Source organism: Semicossyphus pulcher, unplaced genomic scaffold, assembly GCF_022749685.1.
Source record: "Semicossyphus pulcher isolate SPU_LCO1_2020_fin unplaced genomic scaffold, fSemPul1.0.p SCAF_20, whole genome shotgun sequence".
Lineage (NCBI taxonomy): Eukaryota > Metazoa > Chordata > Actinopteri > Labriformes > Labridae > Semicossyphus > Semicossyphus pulcher.
Genome location: NW_027211694.1, coordinates 4,812,228 through 4,838,199, shown reverse-complemented (window position 1 = coordinate 4,838,199; position 25,972 = coordinate 4,812,228). Strand labels below are relative to the sequence as shown.

Genomic DNA, 25,972 nt, shown 5'->3' with positions numbered 1-25,972 from the left:
AAATCACACAATAAGCCGCCCCCTCTCGCTCGCTCCCTCCCTCCCCTTGACTTTCTTCGGTGGTTTCATTTAAATTCCCCGTTGTGCACTTCCCTCCCGCTTTGACTCTTTCTGCTGCAATTACCATACACCTGGGTCCACTTGCTTTCTGCCTGACAGCCCGGCCTCTCCACATAAGCCTAAACATCGTGCAGTACAGTAACACGGCGCACATTAAAAGCTCCCTTTCATCTATCAGAGCGGCGCGTTCAGCCATTTGGCAAGAAAAAAAAGAAAAAACCCTCCCCCGCTGCCATTTTATGCTACTGGCATTAGCTCTCACCTGTGCCCATTTGCATTGTGGGAACATTTTGTCAGCCACATCGACCAGCCAGAATAAAAAGGGTGTGAATCAGCTAACTTTGGAGTCCAAGAGTTTCTCTCTCACAGAGAGGAGATAGCAGGGAGCCAGACAGTTTGACACCACACACTGCACGTCATGTTTAATTGGACTGTGTTTTATCTGTGTGCACTGGTCTGTGGGCTTCAGGGTGAATTATCAGCATACAGTAATAGCACAGCGCATGTGCCTAATTACACACAACCAGAATATACTTTAAATTGCAGTTTGTATTTTTTTAGCTGCTGCTGTATTTGCCGCTCAGGGATTGAGCTTCAAAGTGAAGCAGATGGATGAAATAATGGGCAGGTCTGTAATAACAATAATTAGCCTCCTTCCACTGGGCGGCTCAGCCAGAGCTTAAGGAGGAGGACATGTAATTGATGGCCTGGGATCAGCCTTCTCCTCTATTGTCATCCTGTTTACCATGCCTAATTATGGCTCACGGACGAAGATGTGGGTATTATCATTAACCAATGTATAATCAGAAATAATTCTTTTGATTGGCTCCTCATGAAACATCCCTCCAAATTTACCCTCATGCTGTTTCTCTCACTGAAACACATCTGAAATAATAGTTTAAAAAAAGTACACTTGACTTTCTTCCTTTGCCAGGTTGTTGCTATTTAAGTGCGATGATGCAGCGAGCAGCATGCTCTTTAGCTGTCGTCTCAACATAAGACAAGTTACTCCTCTCGCGCTGCTGTAGCCGACTCCAGAACAATGGGAAGTCACGATGGATATCCATTATGTTGAGTTGTAGGCAATCTGATCTCTAAGAAACCCTTGTGGGTGATGCATTTTAGATTCTTACAAAGCAGACTAAAGACTAGAAAGTGAGTTATAAAGGCCTGTTATTGCAGCAGCTGTTAAAGTCTTTTATTGTGTGCTAAGGGGCAGTAAAACTCCCCTTGTTGTTTAAACTCGTGTTTTTCAAGGTACTGAAGTGTTTCCCTGGCATGGCGCACCATCAAAGGTGAGTCAGACTCAGAAGTTGTGTCGGACACAGAGGCTAAGTGTCTGTAAGAAAGTGAGTTTATAAAGGTGGTGGAGGGAGAAGTGTTTCATCCCGCCCTCTTTGTACCTCTGAAGACTTCCCAGGGGGCTGTGAGGCGGCACAGAACCAGGTAATGACCCACAGTGAGGGAGGTTATCAAAGCACACAGGCGCCATGTCGGCGGTAATGAAGCCGCTCTGCCCCGACCCGGTGCTCCGGCTCACCATCAAACCTCTCGGCTGGAGGGTTTATTTGTTTTGTTCCTGTGGCTGGTCGAACTGAGAGGTTTTCTCCCGGTCAGTAAAGCAGCGGGGCCAGAGGGGTCGTTGAGATGATGAACAGAGCTTGAGGGGAGGAAGCAGTTTGAAATGTTTTATTTTGATGTACACAAACTCTAAAGTGGACGTAGACAATAATAAGATAATAAAGATTCTCATTGTACAAAATGAGACATCACAAAGCTCTTGTGGCGCCGGATTCATACAAGTTTAACTGTGAGCGCTCGCGTTCGTGCGGTATGTGTGTCATTCAGAGCTGATCTAAGTGTGTAAAACTAAACCGACAGCCACCCCCGGGTGCACCCACCGTGGCAAATCCGAAATGATGTGAGGAAAGCTAAGATGACAGCTAGGCTATATTTAACCTTGCTTGTATTGGTGTTCATTTGGCACATCCCTGCCTGCACCCGCAGCAGCCACACACCATGAACCAGGAAATATTTGAGGAAGAAATTTGTTTGGTAATTCTGTGCAGATAATATAGTCCCGAAGATCCTCAGCAAAAGAATCCAAGTGAGTCACAGCTGGCGATTATTCACAGCCTGCGAAACAAACTGTAAGTAACCACTTTAAAATTAGACAGCTTTAGTGGCTCTACTGAACTCATCGCTGAGCTCAACACTTATCCGCAAACCTGCTTCTGGCCTCCTGAGGGAAACGTAAGGGCCGATGATAGTGCATCGCCTCATAAAACTATGGCCAATATCCAGGACTCAGATGAGTAACCCTCAGGATAACGAAGGCGAGCCTCCGTGCTGTACACATATGTGAAGAAGTGCTCTTGCATCACCAGCGCTGGCTTTCATCCATGAAATGGGAGAGATTACACCGGTCTGGGATAAGACAGCAAAATGGGCCGGATATGAGGTACAGCGAGCTTCCCAAAAACTCAATAAAGCCAAACTCTCATCTACTGGCCAGAAAGATAAGAGGCGTCTGGATAGCAGTGATGTGGCGCCACAGGTGTGTTTTCTTTTTCAGCCTGAGAAGGGTTATCTTGCATAATCCCATTCAGCTGCTGTAATGTGTTTATTTAGGCACGGTTACAAATAGATGAGGATACAGGACATGTGCTGAACATGTTGCTGTTGGTATTGCAGCGTGTATAGCTGTATTCAATGGTAGATATCATTAAAAATACAGTTGGCTTAACCCCCCAATTAAAAAATAACATGGCACAGTAGCTCTTAAAGTAGGAGTGTTTTTTAACCTTTCCCAAACCAGAAACAAAGCAATCCATGTGTTTGTTGCAATAGTTAGCATGCTACGAACTACAGCAGTAACCTCACGTCAGCTTCAAGGTCATGAGTTCATCAACCAACTACTTTCTTTTGAGGGAATTAAAACCATGTTAGGTATTCCCCGACTGTGTGGAGGCACGGTGGTGGATGCCACCAGCATGTAGGCTTACATTAGATGCTGTTTCTTGATCTTTATTGGATTTGTTGGAATTTACACTCCAGCAACCTACATCACTCGAAACAATGTTACATTTGGCAAACACACTGGTTAATCCTCATACTAAGCCTGATTAAGCCTGTTCTCTTGGAACATTACAAGTTAAAGTGTTCTGTTTGGAAAATACAAACAGGTCTGAGAGGCAGACAGAGTTATGTTAAAAAATAAAAAGAATAAAATAACAATCAGGTTTAGTAGCTCTTCCCGGCAATAGAAGACCAAAGCAGCTTCAGTTTTTCATGTCTTCATCAACAAGTTATGAGGCTGACTTTAAGCCTGGGGCATTTAATTTTAACATTCTCAATCAAATGCATATTTATTTTGTCACACAAGGTTATTGTTTTAATGTGACTCAGTTGAAACATGACGAAGTGATTAAAACCAGTCCCAACAATGATAGGTTAACCAGAGAGAGCGGTTTGGTAACAGTCCCAACAATGATAGGTAAACCAGAGAATGTGTTTTGGTAACAGTCCCAATAATGATAGGTAAACCAGAAAGTGTGTTTTGGTAACAGTCCCAAAAATGATAGGTAAACCAGAAAGAGTGTTTTGGTAACAGTCCCAAAAATGATAGGTAAACCAGAGAATGTGTTTTGGTAACAGTCCCAACAATGATAGGTAAACCAGAAAGAGTGTTTTGGTAACAATCCCAATAATGATAGGTAAACCAGAAAGTGTGTCAATAACACAACGGTAGGAAAACAGGAAAGTGTGTATCAGTAAACATTCTCACAATGTAGAAACATTACAAAAAGGCTCCATGCTGCTGTTAAAGATGAGAACTCCTCATTTAGATATACTCTATTCTTAGGAAACGTGGTAACCAACACACACACACACACGCATGCGCGACCCCTATTCGCTGATTTTCTCATCCTGGCGCTCCAGCTCCTCTCAGCAGGATAGCTATAATGGACACCCACTCCATTAGGAGCTTGTTACCTTTTCACTCATGTCTATCATCTATTTATTCTCCCTGCTTTTTCCCCCTCTTACTTTGTTTGTATGGTTTCCTGTCTATATTTACGTCAGCTGCCCTGGATGAGCCCTGTTAGTCTGCAATCAAGTCCTTATCCCCCTAAATTGGATAAAAGATTATGGGAGCTAAGCTTGTTCAGTGTTTCCTTGCTGGAAATCCAACAATGTTACAACAAAACACAGATATTTTTCACAGTGTAAGACTTGTGCATATGGGATCCAGAGATAATTCAGGTTATCAGAGCAAGCAGTGAAACAACAACTCATTATAAGCTCTGACACAAAATTGTACTCCTCATTCATTCTGATGCAAAGCTCTAAGGTTCAGTAGTTAGGCGGGATATTGTAGCCTCAGGCGAGGGACTGCCTCATTAGCATCTCTGAGATTATTGAGGTTATTTGTTTTTGTCTTTTTTATGAGCAGCGTTCTGTCTGAAATGATAAATGACACAAAGCGGTTTTTATTTATTATCCTCCTATAGCTGGCATAGTAGTCCTGATTGTGGGCTGAGATCAAAGATCATGATCAACATAGCTGCAGCTTTAGTCGCATTTACATTCTGTATTTTTACATAATAAACCCTGGTTCAGTAAAATTCAACACAAGAGGTAGACCAGAAAGTGTGTGTCAGTAGATGTCTCCACAAGGCTAGGTAAACCAGAAAGTGTATTCGTAAAAGTCCGCACAACATAAGGTAAACTAGAAAGTGTGTGTCAGTAAATGTCCCTACATGGTTAGTTATATGACAAAGTGTGTATGAGCAAATGTCCCTACATGGTTAGTTATACCAGAAAGTGTGTATGAGCAAATGTCCCTACATGGTTAGTTATACCAGAAAGTGTATCAGTAAAGGTCTGTACAACAAAAGGTAAACCAGAAAGTGTGTGTCAGTAATAGTCCCCATGATGACAGATAAAACAGAAAAAATGTCCCCTTAACAATAGGCAAAGGTTGTTTCGGCAAGAGTCCTCGTAACGATATGTAAACAAGAAAGTGTGTGTCAATTAAATTTCCCCTATTGCGAGGCATCTTTATTTCTTCAGACACTTTAAAAAATCAGGTTACAAAGTATTCCAGCGAGGAAACAAAATGAAGCAGACGAGACATAATTCAGTTTTAGATGAGGCTTTAAAAGAAAACATGCACCGAAGAAACCACGTTACTTAAATTAAGGTTACACAGGAAATGCTATATTTAATGGACCAGTTACATAAAACGTGATTACAAGCAGCAAATGTCTCTGCCACGCACATGTGCACATGTAAAAACACGACACATCATCTATGGCATGTTTGTCACCTGCCAACGGTGTATCAGAGTAGCTGTCATTTGATGTTCATGATGTCCATTTCATGCAAGTTGCCCTTCATTTTCTCTAACAGACTGTATTAACCAAGAAAAACTGTGGATGATAATGAAGAGTACAAACTCTTTGAACCAGAGTAATTATGAGTCTTTCTGTACGCCATTGTAAATCACAGTGGGACTTATTACATTCTTCGACTGCCTATATTTTGAACTCATTAGTATCTCTTTGAACATAACATCTTCACCTCGTTCATTTAATGGTCCAATTAAAAATTTGCTCCACCAATTGAAAAGGCAATTGGTGCCTGCTCTCGTGTCTGTGTTTTCCCTCCATGCGCAAACCGAAACACTACATTTTCTCCAATTTAGATGTAATGACGAATTTGTGATTGTAAACAAATCAGGACAAGTAGCTTCACGTGATAAATGAAAGCGAAGGGTGGTTTGCCATTTTCAGGCGCACACTCAACCTGATTGCCAGAGAGTGGATGAGGACGGATGAAGCGGACCACTTGGGTGCCACTTGAGATGGCATTCGGACAGATGAAAATGAGGCTCTTGAATGGGGAAGGTTAACTGAGTGATGTAAACACACAAGACTCGCATTGACATTTATAACCACAGTCCATTGCCTCTTTTGGAGGCATTTATCTATAGATGTTGGGACTGTTGGTTTTAAGGTTTATTAATGGTGCTGCAATATTTTTTTGTTTGTTTATCTAGAAAAAGGTCTCCAAAAAGTAGCTTGTGAGCTACCGGTAGCTCGCAGCCTGGTTTTTAGTAGCTCGCCAAGAGGTTCACAGACTCTACAAAAAATCAGACGACAATAAATGCACCTTGAAAGCCTCTTCCCACTTCAATTCAATCTAATTCACAGATGCCCCACCCCTCCATTACAAAATATTAGGACTTGCCCATCAGCTGTCAATAAAAAACGGTGATGCTCCTGGCAAGTTTGTCAACATCTGAACCGAACCAATCACAGCAATGTTGCAGCAACCTCCGTCGACAGGTCGGCTCAGTTATGCTGTACGCTAGTTGGGCTAAAATGAGGAGTTCGGTGCTGTTAGCCTGTTTAGCCAGATTTAAGATAAAGACACTGAAGGTGGCCACGCCAAGAAAAAACGGAAAATTTGAAAGTGTGTGTGCCTCATCTGTACCAACGTTTCAGTCGAAAAGAATCAACATGGGGCGCCACCAGAAGTTACGGCGTTGTAATGCAAGTAGCTAAAACATAAACCTCTAAAACCAACGTTGCTGTCTCTTTTGGAGTTGTTTTCAGAGACAGTAGGCTGAATACTCTGCAGTCTACCCTGCACCAAATGGCAGAAAGTTAAAGTTAGCTCCTGGAATAGTGCAGCATTTAGCAGCTAAAGAGCCCCATCTATTTGACTCGGTGGTTGGTGGAGACCAAAACAGAGCTAAAGGGACATAAAATTAGACGGTGATGCGTCATGTGGCCTCAAACAACACTTCAAATATATGGTCATGTTGTCTGCTGGTTGTGTAAATAAGCTCCTGTTTTTTCACCATGCAACATGTATACCATATCCACTACAGATGCATGATGTAAATTTTCTGCAGGTATAAATCTATCCCAGTTTTATCGATATATATCAATATCTTTATTTACGTTGTCGCTATGTGCCTTTATCCCAAGATAATTTTTCTTGTAAAGCCAGCTCTTACTTTCTGTCATTAAGATGGGATAAGATGGACTTTATTCATCTCCCATTGGGGGAAATTAACTTGTTACAACAGCTCAAAGTAAAGGACAGGGTAAAACAAGTGATGGATAAAACAAGGCAAGATAAGAAGACAATAAATCTGTCTCTGCTGGGTAAACAAGACGTTCTGAACTTATCTTTTACAAGGAAAAGGGGGGTTATTTTATCGTGTTGTATCAATCATATGCAGCAGATTATTATTTCTTATGGTATCAGCTGCAACAAGTCCATATCGTGCATCCTTAATATCCACCTTATAAAGTATAAAGATGTTGTCCACCTGTCCCAGAGTGTCGGATTATAATGTTTAAAAAAAGGATGTTTAAATCTGATCCCTGGCTTTGTCTCTGCAGATCCATATGCCAAGATCCACCTGATGCAAAACGGCAAGAGGCTGAAGAAGAAGAAGACGACAATCAAGAAGAACACCCTCAACCCTTACTACAACGAGTCCTTTAGCTTTGAAGTCCCGTTTGAACAAATCCAGGTAAACTCTCGACCAGTTTTTTTAAAGGTAATGTGCTTTGCTGTCGGCTGAAATGATACTGTAAGAACCAGTGAAGATTTGTTGCATATAAACCTTTGATAAGTGGAAGCTCATTTACCAAATAATCAGTTTGGAGGCTTTTCATCATAACAGTGTAATCAAAAGCACTTCACTTTAAATCAGCCTTGGTTCTGCAGTCCGACAAGCCAATTGCTCGGTTGATGTTATTCTCTGCACTTGTTATTGCCTGTGGCATTAATCCCAGTGCTATTTGTTTAATGTCTTTCAATGATTACCACGCACACCATGATTCAGTGTACACATCAACAACTATATCGAGACCGGGGAACGGATAGAGAATGCGTAAACGGTGCCAGAAAAGAACAGCGATGAACAACATTATCTCTTCAGGCGGGACAGTAATTGAGTCAAATTGATTAAGCCTGTCGCAGCTCACAAATCACAGGTTTGAGTCCGTGTTCGATTCCATTTGATCCCAATCAACCCCGTCCAAACCAAGCACTTATTTAGAGCTGCTGATACCACTACATTGTATAAATTTACATGACTTATCCTGTCACCCCAAGTCAAACTACTCATTGATTAGGCGCATTGAACGTTCTCCTGAAAGTCATTAGAACATTATGCAAGTTAAAACATCCTTGATTTGACTGAGACCAATCAGCCGAACATAAAATTGTCTCCATAAAGACCTAATGAACAGTTTAAACTCTGTCGATATAACCGACCGCTCTTAAGGCCTCTGGCTGCATCTGATATTAAGTACAGACATTAACTGTAGAGCTGTGGAGATTTTTAATCACACAGTTTTACTCCCAAAGTGTAACTCCATCAGCTGTTCCTCAGAAAGCAAACACAGTTTAAGTTATTAATCGATTTGTCAGGATTCTTTTCCATCCTGTTAACATCAAAAGCTGCAGAAAATTGCGTCAATGCACTGAGGCGGAGCGGCGATTGTGAGTTAAACTTGACCCTCTGACTATTTGTGTAATGAATGTAAAGATGTTAATTGTCTCAGAGATTGTGTGGGAATTACAAACACAGCTTTTAATTAGTCGATTTCCTCACACGAACAGAAGGTTTGTTATGTCTCGGGTTGTTCCAAATCCTCTTCAGTACACGCACAATTAGTTTTACAGCACTCAGTGACACCATTTGGGTTTATTGGTTTTAATCGACAGGCTCTTGCATACTTTTACAAGAGAGTTTTACGTTTACTCATAATGGAAAATATGTGTGAAACTTTACCTCTCCTGATTTTTTAAGGGGTATTGTGCTGTTTCACATTTTAAGACATATATATATATATATACTCTTACAATGTTGGATGTCCAGACTAAACGTGGGTGAAGTTTCAAATCTGTAGGTAAAAGTATTTTGGAGTAATCCCCAGGCTTCTCAGCTCAGTCTGCAGGGTGCTCTGATCGCCAGGTTTCACACAGTTTTTTCCACACACTGCACTTTGTGATGTCACAGCAGGCTTCGGAGAGCTGGCCAATCAGAAGAAAGTAGGCTTGTAGGGGCGGGGGTTTCTTAAAGGGACAGAGCTGACTGAGTCGTTTCAGGCAGAGCTGTAAGAGGGCCTTATAGGGTTAAAAATGATGCGTTTTTTATCTGTAAATGATGCTAAGCTACTCCACAGGTATCACAGATTGAAATATGAAGCTTGAAATAAGCATAATACCCCCCCTTTAACTGTGAAACCTTATGTGTAAACAGAAATCTACACAAGTTACAGCACATTTTATACACTGAACCGACTCACAGTGCTAAAACAATACATAAAATATGTTTAATAAGAAGAAATACAGTAAAGACAAAACCTGTTGAGCCGTCCTTTAATGATGTTTTTAGCAAGATCAATATCTGAATGAAAACACAGGTCAGTGATGATTTAAAGAAGAGCCTGGCGTGAATCAATCATCCATTTGAAGGTGAACTTCCCCTTTTAAACCCAACTAACCCGAACCGTCCAGCTGGGAGCCTCCTTCACCTTATTCAGCACGTCATTACATGGCGTATTAGCCATGCTCTTTTATTACAGTGCCTCTGTGCTCATGCAGGTGGCAGGAGCCCGTCTCACTGTGCCAGTGGATCGAAACTTAATCAAGCCTCTTTGTGCACTAATACATATTCTCTGCCAGAGATGGATGCCCCGGTCACTCCTCTTTGAATAAACACATGCCGGGGATGAGTCTTAGACCTCTGAGTAATCAAACATTCTGCCACGTTTGGCTCTGAAAGTAACCAAAGCCTGGTCTGAAATGTCACTTACTGTTAATCAGCATTAATGTCTGCAGGAGCACCTCCTCCTCTGTATGAGTGTACAACATAAAGTAAAAACCAGGAACTGTTTCATGTCTCTTCATGTTTGAACATGTTTCTGCTCTACAGTGGTTGATGTTTTGGCGCATACTGAACTTAGTTTGTGAGGGCTCTTAAACAGTTTATCTAAGAATCTGGAAAAACTGGAAACTTTGCATGAGCAGCAAACTGTACAAAGGAAAAGAAAAGGGCACCTTCGGGAAAGGCAGCATGGAGACAGTATAGCACTAAAGACAAAAGATAAAGTTGTTTTGATGTGTTGAAGCACCACGCACCAAGAGACCAGTCTGTGTTATCATATCACAATGACAGTTGTGTCGGGAAACTTGTGTTGTGTTGTAAAATGCTGCTTTCCTGATTTTATTCAATGATTTTTTTCTGATGCCCTGATGCAGTAAATTTCTGCTGGTACAAATAATAAAGACTTTATTAGTATAAAACCCATTATAAACAGAGTTTACAAAGGGCTTTAACAAAGCAAAGCAGGACACTCAGAAGGCACTATGACAAAAGATATCCAAACAATACGGCCAAACAAAAGCAAGAACATTTTAGTCATAGTTAAGATAATGTTAAAGCAAGAAGACCAACAAAGCAAAACAAAGAAGAGGGAAGACAGACAAGGACGATAAGAGATAAAAACAGTTTTAAAACGTGTAAATAAAGATGCATAAAAGAAAAAAGAGCACATCTTATCAAAGGTTTTAAAGAATTAATATAAGTCACAGATTCTGCAAACCTTATGTACTGTAGCAGGTTGTTAAAAAGGCAAGGGGCTAATAAAAGTGATAATAAACCTTATTTATTAAGCTGTTTTAAAAACATGAAGTGCTTCACACCATGAAAATAAAAACAAGAGACAGCCACATCAACAAGATCAAAAGCAGAATAATAGCAGGACAGGCTTGGAAACACAGCTCATGACATATGCAGAAAAACATACAATGAAAAAAAGATGAATACAAAAAACATCCATATTACCAAAAGGTCAATTTAGTAGCTGGATTTTTATCAAACAGTCTTGTTTAGCAGATTAAGTTGTCCTGTTGTCTTGGAGTTGTAAATGTTCAAAACAGTTCTTAGTATTGAAAACAGTATTTTTCTGAAGCAGATTGAGTCAGCCAGTCATATAATTATATTTTAAGATGTGAATTAAAATCCTGATTTAATATTTTGAAACTTAGTTGTATAATAAACCAAACATGGCTGTGTACAGGGGAGGATTATCCGCCCCTATGCAGACGATACCTCGATTTATGTCTAAGTTCTTTCTTCTCTGATCTTCTTCCCATTTTGCAGAAAGTGCAAGTTGTTATAACTGTTCTGGACTATGACAAGATCGGCAAGAACGATGCCATCGGCAAAGTCTTTGTGGGCCTCAACAGCTCAGGGACGGAGCTGCGCCACTGGTCCGACATGCTGGCCAACCCCAGGAGACCCATCGCTCAGTGGCACGTGCTGAAGCCCGAGGAAGAGGTGGACGCTCAGCTCTCCACCAAGAAATAGGCAGGGCCCTTTCAGCACCTGCCTTGTAGTACTCTTTAGCCAGTATGTGTAAATACCTCAGTGATATATGGGTCCATCCATGTAACCCTGCCCCCCCTCTTTATCCCGCCCTCCCAGCTTCCTGAAATCACAAACAATCCTAGTTGTTCAAACTTCCTGCGACATCCAGCTTTTTTTCTATCAGGTTCCCCACTTTTGTCGCTTTCTCTTTTTTAGTTCCTCTCTGATTCAGCAGTTCCGTTTCCCATCTCTGTGCCCTTAACTGCCCCGACCAAATGCCCCCTTCTTTTAAGCAATATGATCTGTATAGATAGCGCATGACTGAAAGAATTTATTGTACCACAGTTGTATATATAAGTATGCAGACAAAAATGATTTCTAGTTTATGTGTTTGTATGTTGTTACCCGTTTCCTAATCTGTGTATATCTTGATGTTTTTAATAAGATGTTCTATTTTAAATTATGTAAATGCAGATATAGAGGAAAGCCAATATTATATATCCCAGGATTTAAAAATTCTACCTTATTACCTTATTGCATTCCAGATAAAAAAGAAATACAACCTGCAAGACACTAGTGGAAATATATTCAAATATTAAAGGACGATGTCTGGCTTTAAGTTCAGCAAAGAATCATCACAGAAAAGACCAACGTATGAATATATACACACAAAACTCCAAAATAAAAGGCCATTAACTACTATGGTTCTGATGGAAAAATTATGCTGCTGGAAATTATACAAGCACATGATTTCTTACGACTTTTTGTACTTATTTCTCAATCAGAGGACCTATATGTTTAGCTTGATGCACACTGTTACCAGAAGCGATTAGCAAGTTAGCGTTTATTTTCTCCATGTTTGGCAGATTCTCTTCAGTGAAATAGGTCCTCGTTTTAAAGGCCGTTTTACTCGTTTTCTTTTTTCCAAAAATGGAAAATATTGCCTCTAAGAAAAAAAAAAAGAGTCATTCCTCAACCTTTCAGAAACAGACTCCATGTGAAAAAAGCACCAAGCTGTAGCCATTGTGTCCTTAAGCAACAATATTTTGTTAACTGCTTACTTTGAACAGCCTTTGTCGTTGTTGGAAGTAAATCGCATTTCGGCCGGGGTCCGATCTTTGAGAGGGAGTTTAAAAAAACAAAAGGAGTCGTGACTCTGGCTTTAAGAGGACTATTTTTTAGAGCAATTCAACGTCTTGACTATTTTTAGTAAACTGCATGATTTTTTTTACAATCTTTACTAAAGGCTGGGACAGGGTGGGAGATCTACTGACACCAGGGGCTGTCTCTTCTGATACGCTCCCCTTGCCTTCAATCAGAGGAGAGGAAAGAAAAATCAAGAGAGATGTTTCCGTTGTGGGTCGGTGTATTTTGATACATCGACGGAGGCGAAGCGAGTTTCTAAACACTGCCATTTCCAGGGAGGCGGCTTATGTAGAGCCCCTCCCTTCATGCACACTCCCACTTGCTAGTGGTTGTAGCTTTGGTTTATTGGGAACAATGTCTCTGGCTGCAATGGTGCCCTGAATCGCAGTCTTTGCTTTGCGTTGCCTTCTCACAGTGACAATAGAGCTAGCCATGTTTTACTGCCAATTTTAACTTTATGTGGCTGCTGTTTTTGCACTGGACGTCTTTGAACTAGCTTGTTGACTTCTTTAGCGGACAATTCTTTTGGACGATTGTTGCTTTACTTCAGGACACCTGCAGGGGGAGCCAGAAACCCGCCTGCTTGATCGGCTTATTTAAAAGAAAAAGGAAGCAATGATGACAAATCAGTTTACATCGGTTTTGTTTTCTTGTTGGCGCAGGACTACACCAAGAGAACGGGAAATAACCGTTAAAGTTAATGGTCTGCGAAGGCTGTTATTAGTCCATCATGTCCTTTACTACGGGTCCAATTAGGAGAGGAATAAGTTTTAATCCATGAAAACCATGAAGTCTCTTATCTTGGAGGAACCTCTTGCATATACTCGATGCTAGCTTCAGGAGGACTTTCTAAATGTTTTCAATGTTATTGTGTAGTTGATAGCACTATTATGAAAAGCTACTTGTCATTCCATATGAGTCTCTGAGGACTGCTTTGTGTATCACTGTGACTGCCGTGTGTGCTTAGAGATGTAGACTTATCAGTAGGTAGCGAAACCAGTTTGTTCTGTAGTGATGTCGTAGCGTTTAATGCCATTTTCCCTTCTACACGCAGAGAAAGAGAGAGAGAGCGCGTGGCGTCGCACAGACCGAACACGGCAACAAAAAACAGACGTTTGAATCGAGCGCGAGCGGGTCGCTTCACACAGCATTTCGTTGAGCACTGTGCAATACTTGTATGTTCATCCCATAGTGTTGACGTGGGCGGCGTTGCCCGAGGAAATATAGATTCTAACCTTCGAGGATGATTTCAGTCCAGAGAGACGTTTCTCGGTTAGGACACAGCACACGTAGATTCAGCGTACAGGTCGGAGCTTGACCTCCGTTTAGGGTTCCCTCCCTTTTTTTTCACAGCTTTCTTTTTTCTCTTGCACACAGTTCCAGCATCAGAAGTTTCAGGGAGTGTTAGTTAAATACCAAACATCTAAACATCCCCTTAAAATGTATATATTTACATAACCGTGTCAAAAATGTATATCTAGAATAAATATAAAGTGACATATGATTATTCAGCCGCAAATATCATTATATCTCTCTATCTCATCAGCGTTATGGATTTCTTTTATTTATTAACTGCCCTGTTGATTCAAAAAATCCCTTTTATATTTGAGATGAAAACTCTGAATGTACAGTATGGACTGTGTTGGTGTAGATTACTTTAAACGTGAGATTCGATGTACTTTGCACTTTCTGTTGTAAAAAAAAAAAAAATGTCATTTTTGTTTTATATTCTTTCAACTATTCTGAATTTATCTCATTACCCTTCGGGGTAAAACCTCCCCTGTCTGATAGCATTCACAAATCACTGAATATACGTCACTACAGCTGCGTTTCCACTCCCTCGCCAACAGAGGGCTTCATTTATTCGACATGTTTTTCATTTGTAGATTAATGAATTCCAGTACAGCTTCAGATTTCAAAGTAAGAGAAATGTAATATTAATGCAAAAAAGGTTGTATTAAAGGAATTACCTGATCAAAGCTGAAAGAAAATCAAACAGAATTCTGACACAAACGAGTATCAGGAAGTTCAGTATCGGGCGGCATTGCGGACGGCGAGGTGTGTGGAAACACCACAAAGCCATTACCTGCGCCGTAACGCAACGCGATGCTCCTCATACTGCAATTTCTCCAAAGTATGCATGAATAATCAAACCCCTAAATTCTCCTCTTGTAAAAACTTTATCAAGCTCTCCGTGTGACAAGATTCTCTCCAGTGACACTGACGAAAAGCCACACTGACCTTTCGAAAACAAAGCTGTGTAAAGTATTAGAATCTGATGCTGTAGAAAGATCCTAGTTGCCTTTGTGTATATCAACTGCCTGCTTGAGTATTTTGTGTGTGGAAATTTTCTCTGTAATCTTGTAGAACTGTTTGGGGTGTTTTTTCCTGCCATATCGCTCGCGGTGACGGCGAGCCGCTGACAGTTATATTTGCTGTGTATACCTTCATTTTTGACGAGGTGTTTTACAGTTTTGTTTCACTTTGTGTAGTGATTCACTCTGTGGAGTTTTCTGACTGTTGTTATATAACTTCATATACACAAATGATCAATAAAAATGTTTTATTTCCTGTTGATACAGAAGCCTATCCTGTCATGTTTTCAGCACTCATTTAAGAAGCAGAAGATGCCTTTAGTAGCATCTTTAAGAACAAAACCAAATGTTATTACTATGACTACAGGACTGATGATGACTCACCGCACGAAACTACTGCCACTTGAAAAAGGAATGTGCCCATGTGCATTGTTTGCACGACAAATTCCAATTTTTATAATGATTTGACTTTGAATCATCCAGACTTGTTAACAAGGTCACTACTGCCATCTACAGGATGTAAGGGAGCATAGCACTCAGTGAACGAGCACATCAATGGGGAAAAAACAGATAATGTTTTCCATTCTCCTCTTGGAGCAAATCAATTTCTACCAGAGAGAAAATACGCTGATGTGTACTCACGCCAGGAAATAGGGACAAGAATTTGTTTCTCCACCAAATGCATGATGTCACATCTGTGTGAGGCTCAGGTAAGAGTGATTTAATGATGAGAGAATGCGTGGACACAGATTTATAGATTTTAGCTGGCATTTTATTTTATGTCAGTTCCACGTCATGTGACCCAGTGTCCTCAAATCACTGTTAGATGTTAATACTCACAAATAGGACACACCTCATTATATTGGATTTTTATTTCTTTTTGTATTTTCTATTAATACTTATATTTTTGTTGAAAATGAACAGACATGATTTGAACCTGAAATTGAAGCTATTGAAAAAAGACAAAATAGAAAATATTAATTGAAAATCAAAAAGTAGTAAAATTCAACATAAAGAGGTGTGTCCTATTTGTATAATTTAGTATTAATTATTATTATATTGATTTTGATCCACTAGGTCACATGACCTCGAAGCTATTGGCAAAAAAATCCCTTATTCTTTATAAAAGCATTTAAAATTAGTGGGCAACGTGTACACAATTTAGTTATATTTTTTTAATCCTTATTTTTATATGGGCAAGTCATGGAAATGTTATAAAAACATCCGCTTTGTGTCCATAATGGTTATGGCTGAAAAGGTTAAAAAAAGTTGGGTTTTTTCGTTAGAATTTTTTATTTATTGAACAGCTTTATTTTGAAAAAAGAAGGATCCATGTGGAAGTGACGTTTGATCCTCTGCTCCGTTAAGCCACTTAGCGTTAGCCGTTATCATACCGGAAGTTTTTCAAGTGCAGTTTTTTTGGAGCGTTTGCCAGTTGTAAAATATCAAGACCACATAATCTCAGCGTGAATAAACAAATAAAACCGTATCTTATTTCTTATTTAATATATTAATGTGTATAACAATCTTGCCACGTGTTATTTGAAAAAACTTTTTTTTTTCCCCGGAAACAACGCTTTTACTTTGAAAGGCAATGACCGGATGTGTATGATTGCCCTTTCTAGCTTGATAGCCTTCCTTGACAGCTCGCCCTACCGTCATACGCGCAGTAAACTCATCTGGTACTGCTCTTTGCATTGACTTACGACCTTGCAGTCGCCTAAAGTGACTGAAAATGCTGTCCTACATCATTGGTGTAAGTATATTTATATGAAAGATGCCAGGCTTATTTTATTTGAGATAGTTCCTTTGCGTTAGCTAAGCTAACACGAGCTTGCAGATAGTTTTCCTAATCAAGTACAGTTGGTAGCTCTGTCAGGCCTCCCCACAGGAATGGCTATGACTCATTTTTCCTGGTGTGGATTAAAAAAAATAACTTACTTAAGTCAGACAACGCCCATGAGGGGTTTCAAAAATAGTTATTTGTTAGCTAATGCCAATGCTAGCTGGTACAGTCTGAGTCACTCTCTTGCTTTGGCTCATTATCACAGCTGATCCGGAGCGGCTTTGACAGCATCATCAACCTGATATTCAGACTTTTGTTCTCAAAGAGGAGACCAGCCATCACCTTAGAGGACCCCAACATTAAGTATGCACTGCGGCTGCTGGACAAAGAGGTAACAAGCTTGAACATCGTCATACAAACCTGGACTCTGCAACAACACTGCTGCACAAAGTCGTCTGTTCCTGTTTTCAAAATTAGCAGATGCGTTCAAGTGTCGGTATTTGCCTGCTGTTTTTAATGCTGCTGAATTTCTGATTAACTCTTCTGTGTTTGTTGCATGTTCAGATTGTCAGCCATGACACACGGAAATTTCGCTTTGCCCTGCCTTCCCCTGAACACGTCCTGGGGCTCCCCATCGGTAAGTGTGTGCACTCATACCATCACTATTAATATTTAAACCAGCAATAATCACAGTTAACATTTTCTACTGTGAACTTCCTGAGCTCCACAAAACAAATAAAACTGCTTCCTGAAAAATCTAAATTATGTTCAGGATCAGATTTAAATTTGTGATTAACCTTTAGCTAGGAACAATGGTTTTAAATGGGTTAGGCATTGTTGAAAGAGTTGGCATGACTTGAAATGTTTAACTCTTGTGGGCTTGTAGCTCTGGTGTTAAGCCTCATAAAACTCCACCTAATAAAACTAATAAAGGTGTGTGTGACGACATGATAAAACAGTGGAACATTTGGGAACCCAGAACATGCGTATATGCATGCATAAGAACAAAGAATTTGAGATATTGTGCCAAGGAGTTAAAGTAGAGCTTTATATAAACAAAAATAAGGTAGAAGGATGATGTGTTGAGCTCCTTCTTTTCAGTGAAAATAAATTAATATTTTGGAGGAATGATAAAGTGTGACATAAAGTGTGTTTTCTCTCCAGGGCAGCATATCTATTTGTCTGCAAAAGTAGACGGGAAGCTGGTCGTCCGTCCGTACACGCCAGTCTCCAGCGATGATGACAAGGGCTATGTGGACCTGGTGGTGAAGGTATAATCCTTAAAAAAATGTTCCTGGATCTTTTAAAGGTGTGATTGTTCTGTTTCATTCTAAAAAAGTTGTACCTGTTGTCTCTTGTTCACAGATTTACTTTAAAGACACTCATCCTAAATTCCCAGAGGGTGGGAAGATGAGTCAGTACCTGGAGAGCCTCAGAATCAACGACACGATCGACTTCAGAGGACCCAGTGGTCTACTTGTTTACAAAGGCAAAGGTGAGCCCCATAAACTCATGTACTTATGATATTAGGTAAGATGATTTATAGTCAGTTATCAGAAATTGAGCTTCTTATGTTCTCTCTTCAGGTGTTTTTGCCATTCAGCCAGAAAAAAAGGCCCCAGCGGAGACCAAGACAGCCAAACATGTGGGCATGATAGCTGGAGGGACAGGTAAAAGAAACTACGTTTTTGTTTAGTCTATAAAAGTAAAAATCAATACTAAAAATGTCAGCTGAAATGTTTCTACTGCAGGTAGTTGTTTTGCCTGATCAACAGTCTTGAACCTAAAGATATCACCCCATCTCTGTGCTTGTGTCACTAGTTTGAAGTGGGAGGGGCTCAGTTTTGTTGTTGGCTTGCTGTCATATCTGATCCAACTACACCCACACAATCTTCATGAAGCAGATATGCGTATGCGTATGTATGTTAGTATGCATGAATGTTAGAATGTAGGAATGTAAATATGCATGAATGGTAGTATGCGTGAATGTTAGCATGCATGAATATAAGTATGTATGAATGTTAGTATGTATGTATTTAAGTATGCATGAATGTATATAAGTATGTATGTAAGTATGCATGAATGTATATAAGTATGTATGTAAGTATGCATGAATGTTAGTATGTATGTTGGTAAGCATGTATGTTAGTATGTATGTTGGTATGAATGTATGTTAGTATGTATGTTGGTATGAATGTTAGTATGTATGTAAGTATGCATGAATGTTAGTATGTATGTTGGTAAGCATGTATGTTAGTATGTATGTTGGTATGAATGTATGTTAGTATGAATGTTAGTATGTATGTAAGTATGCATGAATGTTAGGATGCATGAATGTTAGTATGTATGAATGTAGGTATGCATGAATGTTAGTATGTATGAATGTTAGAATGTAGGAATATAAATCTGCATGAGTGTTAGTATGTATGAATGTTAGTATGTATGTTGGGTAGCATGTATGTTAGTATGTATGTTGGTTTGAATGTTAGTATGTATGAATGTATGTAAGAATGTAAGTATGTATATTGGTATGTATGAATGTTAGTATGCATGAATGTTGGTATGCATGAATGTTAGTATGTATGTTGGTAAGCATGTATGTTAGTATGTATGTTGGTATGAATGTATGTTAGTATGTATGTTGGTATGAATGTTAGTATGTATGTAAGTATGCATGAATGTTTGTATGTATGAATGTTAGTATGTATATTGGTATGCATGTATGTATTTAAGTATGCATGAATGTTAGTATGTATAAATGTAGGTATGCATGAATGTTAGTATGTATGAATGTTAGTATGCATGAATATTAGAATGTAGGAATGTAAATCTGCATGAATGTTAGTATGTATGTTGGTTAGCATGTATGTTAGTATGTATGTTGGTTTGAATGTTAGTATGTATGAATGTATGTAAGAATGTAAGTATGTATATTGGTATGTATGAATGTTAGTATGCATGAATGTTGGTATGCATGAATGTTAGTATGTATGAATGTTAGTATGCATGAACGTTAGCATGCATGAATGTTAGTATGTATGAATGTTAGTATGAATGTTGGTATGTATGAATGTATGTAAGAATGTAAGTATGTATGTAAGTATGCATGAATGTTAGGATGCATGAATGTTAGGATGCATGAATGATAGTATGCATGAATGATAGTATGTATGAATGTTAGTATGTATGTTGGTAAGCATGTATGTTATGTATGTTGCTATGCATGAATGTATTTAAGTATGCATGAATGTTAGGATGCATGAATGTTGGTATGCATGAATATTAGAATGTAGGAATGTAAATATGCATGAATGTTAGTATGCACGAACAATAGCATGCATGAATGTTAGTATGAATGTATGTAAGCATGTATGTTAGTATGTATGTTGGTATGAATGTTAGTATGTATGAATGTATGTAAGTATGCATGAATGTATGTAAGTATGCATGAATGTTAGTATGTATGTTGGTATGATGTATGTTAGTATGAATGTTGGTATGCATGTATGTTAGTATGTATGTTGTATGCATGAATGTTTGTATGCATGAATGTTAGTATTTATATATGTTGGAATCTATGTTTGTATGAATGTTGGTATTTATGAATGTTGGTATTTATGAATGTTGGTAAGTATGTTAGTATGCATTAATGTAAGTATGTATGTTGGTGTGCATGAATGTTAGTATGCATGAATGTTGGTATGCATGAATGTTAGTATACATGAATGTTAGTATGTACTGTATGTTGGTATTCATGAATGTAGTATGTATGGATGTTAATATGCATGAATGTTAGTATGTATGTTAGTATCTATGAATGTTAGTATGTATGAATGTATGTAAGTATGCATGAATGTTATATTGAATGAATGTTGGTATGATGTATGTTAGTATGTATGTTGGTATGCATGTATGTTAGTATGTATGTCGGTATGCATGAATGTTTGTATGCATTAATGTTAGTATTTATATATGTTGGTATGTATGTTAGTATGAATGTTAGTATGTGTGAATTTTAGAATTCTGCTAGTATGAATGTTAGCATGCATTAATGTTAGTATGTACTGTATGTTGGTATTTATATGTTGGTATGTATGAATGTTGGTATGTAGGTTAGTATGAATGTTAGTATGTATGAATTTTAGAATATATGCTCGTATGAATTTTAGTATGCATTAATGTTGGTATGTAATGTATGTTGGTATTCATGAATGTAGTATGTATGGATTTTAATATGCATGAATGTTAGTATGTGTGTTAGTATGTATGGATTTTAGTATGCATCAATGTTGGTATGTATGAATGTTAGTATGTATGTTGGTATGACGTATGTTAGTATGTATGTTGGTATGCATGTATGTTAGTATGTATGTTGGTATGCATGAATGTTAGTATTTATATATGTTGGTATCTATGTTAGTATGTATGGATTTTAGAATATATGCTAGTATGAATGTTAGTATGTATGAATGTTAGTATGCATGAATGTTTGTATTTATATATGTTGGTATGTATGAATGTTGGTATGAATGTTAGTATGTATGAATTTTAGAATATATGCTCGTATGAATTTTAGTATGCATTAATGTTAGTATGTAATGTATGTTGGTATTCATGAATGTAGTATGTATGGATTTTAATATGCATGAATGTTAGTATGTATGAATGTTAGTATGCATGAATGTTTGTATTTATATATGTTGGTATGTATGAATGTTGGTATGTATGTTAGTATGAATGTTAGTATGTATGAATTTTAGAATATATGCTAGTGTGAATGTTACTATGTATGAATGTTAGTATGCATGAATGTTAGTATTTATATATGTTGGTATCTATGAATGTTGGTATGTATGTTAGTATGAATGTTAGTATGTATGAATTTTAGAATATACGCTAGTATGAATGTTAGTATGCATTAATGTAAGTATGTATGTTGGTGTGCATGAATGTTAGTATGCATGAATGTTAGTATGCATGAATGTTAGTATGTACTGTATGTTGGTATTCATGAATGTAGTATGTATGGATGTTAATATGCATGAATGTTAGTATGTATGTTAGTATGTATGAATGTTAGCATTCATGAATGTTTGTATATATGTTGGTAAGCACGTATGTAAGTATGTATGTAAGTATGCATTAATGTTAGTATGTATGTTGGTATGCATGTATGTTAGTATGTATGTTGGTATGCGTGAATGTTAGTTTGTATGAATGTATGTAAGTATGCATGAATGTTAGTATGTTTGAATGTTAGTATGTATGTTGGTAAGCATGTATGTTAGTATGTATGTTGGCATGATTGTTAGTATGTATGAATTTTAATATGCATAAATGTTAGTATGTATGAATGTTTGTATGTATGTTGGTATGATGTATGTTAGTATGTATGTTGGTATGCATGTAGGTATGCATGAATGTTTGTATGCATTAATGTTAGTATGTATGTTGGTATAGATGTATGTTAGTATGTATGTTGGTATGCATGAATGTTAGTATGCATTATTGTTAGTATGTACTGTATGTTGGTATTCATGAATGTAGTATGTATGGATGTTAATATGCATGAATGTTAGTATGTATGAATGCATGTTGGTATGATGTATGATGGTATGCTTGAATGTTTGAATGCATTAATGTTAGTATTTATTTATGTTGGTATGTATGTTAGTATGAATGTTAGAATATATGCTAGTATGAATGTTAGTATGCATGAATGTTAGTATTTATGTATGTTAGTATGTATGAATTTTAGAATATATACTAGTTTGAATGTTAGTATGCATTATATATGTTAGTGTGCATGAATGTTGGTATGTATGTTAGTATCCATGAACGTTCGTATGCATAAATGTTCGTATGTATGTTGTTATGCATGAATGTTGGTGTGTATGAATGTTGGTATTTATGATTGTATGTAGGTTTTACTTCAGATTAAAGACATCAGGGTTTTAGTAATGTATTTTTATTTCACACATTAGACTCCATGAGTACAACAATCTGTAAAATGATTTCCCAAAAATATCAGCACACCTCATGCCCCTAAATTTCCTCCTTGACTGGAGTCTTGAAGTCATAATACATTGACCACAGAGATCTATAACAAAAAATCAAAACAATGGCAATGTTCATACATACTAACATTCATACACACATACATACATACATATTCTTGGCAGTAAAAAAAAAAAGCAATATATATCAATATAAAGACTTTTAAAATAACACACTGAATGCTATTTATAAGAGAGCAGTCTTTGCAAACATTTATTATTAACAGCTGTATTACATATTAATGTGAGTGTTTTAAATTAGCTGCCACATCAAGGTAACATGATTATATTGGCACAAGGAGTGGTTTCAATACACAAAACTATTAAAAACAGCCCTCAGCAAAGATAACATGTATGTCCACAAACTTTTGGCCACTTAATATCTGTATAACGAAACCATTTCTGTATATTAATATAAAAGTATGACCTCATTGATTTAATATAACTCAGAAATCCCTGAATCCGTACAGGAATCACTCCCATGTTGCAGCTGATCACCGCTGTGATGAAGGATCCTCAGGACCAGACAGTGTGTTACCTGCTGTTCGCCAACCAGGTCAGTTTCATCAGCCGGGATCAAGTTATATTTGTCTGCCTGTATAATTGGGCAGAAGTGGATTAAACCAAAGCAGAGGTGAAACTTAGGGTGCTGAAACTTGATTCTTCCCATCCTGTCGCAGACTGAGAAAGACATCCTGTTGAGACCAGAGTTGGAAGAGATTCAGGCGAACAACCCAGACCGGTTTAAGCTGTGGTTCACCGTGGACAGAGCACCTGAAGGTACGTTTACCTAACTATACCTGTCACAAAATCAGAGAACAAATTGTACATCACTACTGCCATGTAATTGTTAACATCTTGGTTGTCAAATGCTCGCACAAAGAGCAGGTTCTGGTCTTATCCATGGCATCAGCAGTGCTAAACATTTAATATCTTCGTCTTACTTATACCTGTGATATAATTCTTCTTTCTGTGAACAAGAGTTTGTAGCCACATTTATTAGATATCTAAAAAAAAACACATTAATCACACATTAGTCTTGTTAGTTGATTGACAGACATTATATGCATATGATATGATTGTTCACTATTTCTTGGCATATTATGTACCAAACAATCTTCATCCATGCTATCATTCATTCATACATACTAACATACCTTCATTCATACATACTAACGAACAAATGCTAACATACATTCATACATTCTAAATTTAATTCATACCAACATACATACTAACATTCATACTAACGAACAAATGCTAACATACATTCATACATACCAACATTCATTCATACCATCATACATACTAACATTTATTCATACTAACATACCAACATTCATACCTTCATTCATACTAACATACACACTAACAAACAAATGCACATACATTCATACCAACAGTCATACCAACATATGTTCATACTAACAAACAAATGCTAACATACATTCATACATACCAACATTTATTCATACTAACATACATACCAACATAAATGCATACCAACAGTCATACTAACATACATTCATACATTTTAAATTTAATTCATACCAACATTCATACTAACATACGTTCATACTAACAAACAAATGCTAACATACATACCAACATTTATACCAACATACAGTCATACCAACATGCATTCATACCAACAGTCATACCAACATGCATTCATACCAACAGTCATACCAACATACGTTCATACTAACAAACAAATGCTAACATACATACCAACATTCAGACAAACTTTGGTTCGTCTCCTGTGTTTCAGGCTGGGAGTACAGCCAAGGCTTCATCAACGAAGACATGGTGAGGGAACACCTGCCGCCTCCCGGAGACGACACTCTCGTCCTCATGTGTGGACCTCCGCCGATGATCCAGTACGCCTGCAACCCAAACCTGGACAAAGTCGGACACTCTGCCAGCCAGAGGTTCGCCTTCTAGACGTCGGTCCACTCCAAAGAATCGAGGTGTTCAGTTATTATTTTCTCTGCCGACAGCTTTAAAGCACTCGTACAGTCGCAGTGGGTTTTGCACTATGTATACTACTATATTCATGCCATGGTATACCTGCAACAGAATCACAGCTCGGACCAATTCAGGTTATCAGGAAGTGTAGTGGAAGGTTGGGAAACGGTGGATATTTCAGCTTGTTTGGGATATAAGAGGTGGATTTTTCAGATGGGAAAGTGTTTATGTTAGAAATATGGATGTGATTCCAAAAATGTTGCAAACAACCCCCGCTGTCCTGCAGAGGCCTCAGTTTGGTTTAAATATCAGAGGAGTTGAGGTTTCCTGGCTGTTTTCTGAGTGCCTTAACACATGCAAAGCTTTTTTTATGCACAGAAAAAGAATCGTGATCACTTGCTTTGATATAAACAGAATTGTATTATTCCGTTACTGCTGTTGAGTGTGTTACAGAATTATACCTGTGCTGCCCTCATCTGTTGTGTCAGAGATGTCAATATTTTGCTTAAAAAATGTTAACGGTGGTTTGTAGTTTGTAATGTGGTCACTGATGAAACGTCTTAGCTGCAAGTCTGGCAACAGTTACAACTCGTGTTTGGATGCAACATAAAAAAAAAACAACTGCTATTGAATTTGTGACACTGATTATCATTTTGTGTTAGAACTGCTTTAAAGTATATACAAATCATCCACATTTACAAATGTTGAAATCATTTTAAGGGAAATGTTATCTAAATGAAGACGGGGTGAAAAATGCATTTTCTCCTTTTATTACAAAACATTTAAAAACAATGACTTTGGTTTCCATGTTTCCTTTCAATCACGCTGTTTCTGTTTAACGTTTGGAGATGGAGAAACTCTTGAAAGAGTCTGGTGAGAGGATCAACAGCACTCTGGTCTGCGTGTGTGAAGTACAGAGCTAAAGCTGGGAGTTTATTAGCTTAGCATGGAGACTTGAAGCAGAGGGTAAAGCTTAGGCCTACCAGCACCTCTAAAGCTCGCTAATTAACTCTAATTTGATTAGTCCTTACTAAAACATGACAAAAACAGTTTGTGCTTTTAGGGAGAGCTACGAGCTGTAACTATCTTGTTGTGGGAAGCTTTTGGATTAAACAGAATAGATGCGTGTTAATAAGTGAGCTTGAGGAAGTGCAAGGCTAGCTGTTTGCCTCTGCTTTAAAGGATAGCTTCGGGATTTTTCAACCTAGAGCCTATTTTCCCATGTGTTTGTGTG

General features: G+C 38.1%; 2 protein-coding genes across 5 annotated transcripts in view; both read left to right on the top strand.

Annotated features, from left to right (window-relative positions):
* Window positions 1-15,188, top strand: part of syt1a (synaptotagmin Ia) — a 178,489-nt gene extending 163,301 nt beyond the window's left edge. For all 4 annotated transcript variants that reach the window (XM_069670820.1, XM_069670818.1, XM_069670821.1 and 1 more), the window contains 2 exons: window positions 7,482-7,615; window positions 11,261-15,188. In XM_069670820.1, coding sequence (XP_069526921.1) covers window positions 7,482-7,615; window positions 11,261-11,467 — 341 coding nt within the window. In that variant the 3' untranslated portion in view covers window positions 11,468-15,188. The remainder of the gene's footprint in view (window positions 1-7,481; window positions 7,616-11,260) is intronic.
* A 1,369-nt stretch (window positions 15,189-16,557) lies between these two features.
* cyb5r3 (cytochrome b5 reductase 3) lies at window positions 16,558-25,359 on the top strand. Its single transcript, XM_069671380.1, has 9 exons — window positions 16,558-16,684; window positions 16,980-17,105; window positions 17,279-17,351; window positions 17,879-17,985; window positions 18,080-18,209; window positions 18,301-18,384; window positions 23,241-23,326; window positions 23,451-23,550; window positions 24,542-25,359. Exons 1-9 carry the CDS (start codon window positions 16,664-16,666, stop codon window positions 24,712-24,714), a joined length of 900 nt encoding a protein of 299 aa, XP_069527481.1. The 5' UTR covers window positions 16,558-16,663; the 3' UTR covers window positions 24,715-25,359.
* The last annotated feature ends 613 nt before the right edge of the window (window positions 25,360-25,972 follow it).

What these genes read in the sequence shown, in the direction of transcription:
- cyb5r3 (XM_069671380.1), top strand. Translation starts at nt 16,664, where the DNA reads ATGCTGTCCTACATCATTGGT. An exon ending in ACTTGTTTACAAAGGCAAAG is followed by an intron (nt 18,210 to 18,300) that starts GTGAGCCCCATA and finishes TTCTCTCTTCAG; the next exon opens with GTGTTTTTGCCATTCAGCCA. An exon ending in CGTGGACAGAGCACCTGAAG is followed by an intron (nt 23,551 to 24,541) that starts GTACGTTTACCT and finishes CCTGTGTTTCAG; the next exon opens with GCTGGGAGTACAGCCAAGGC.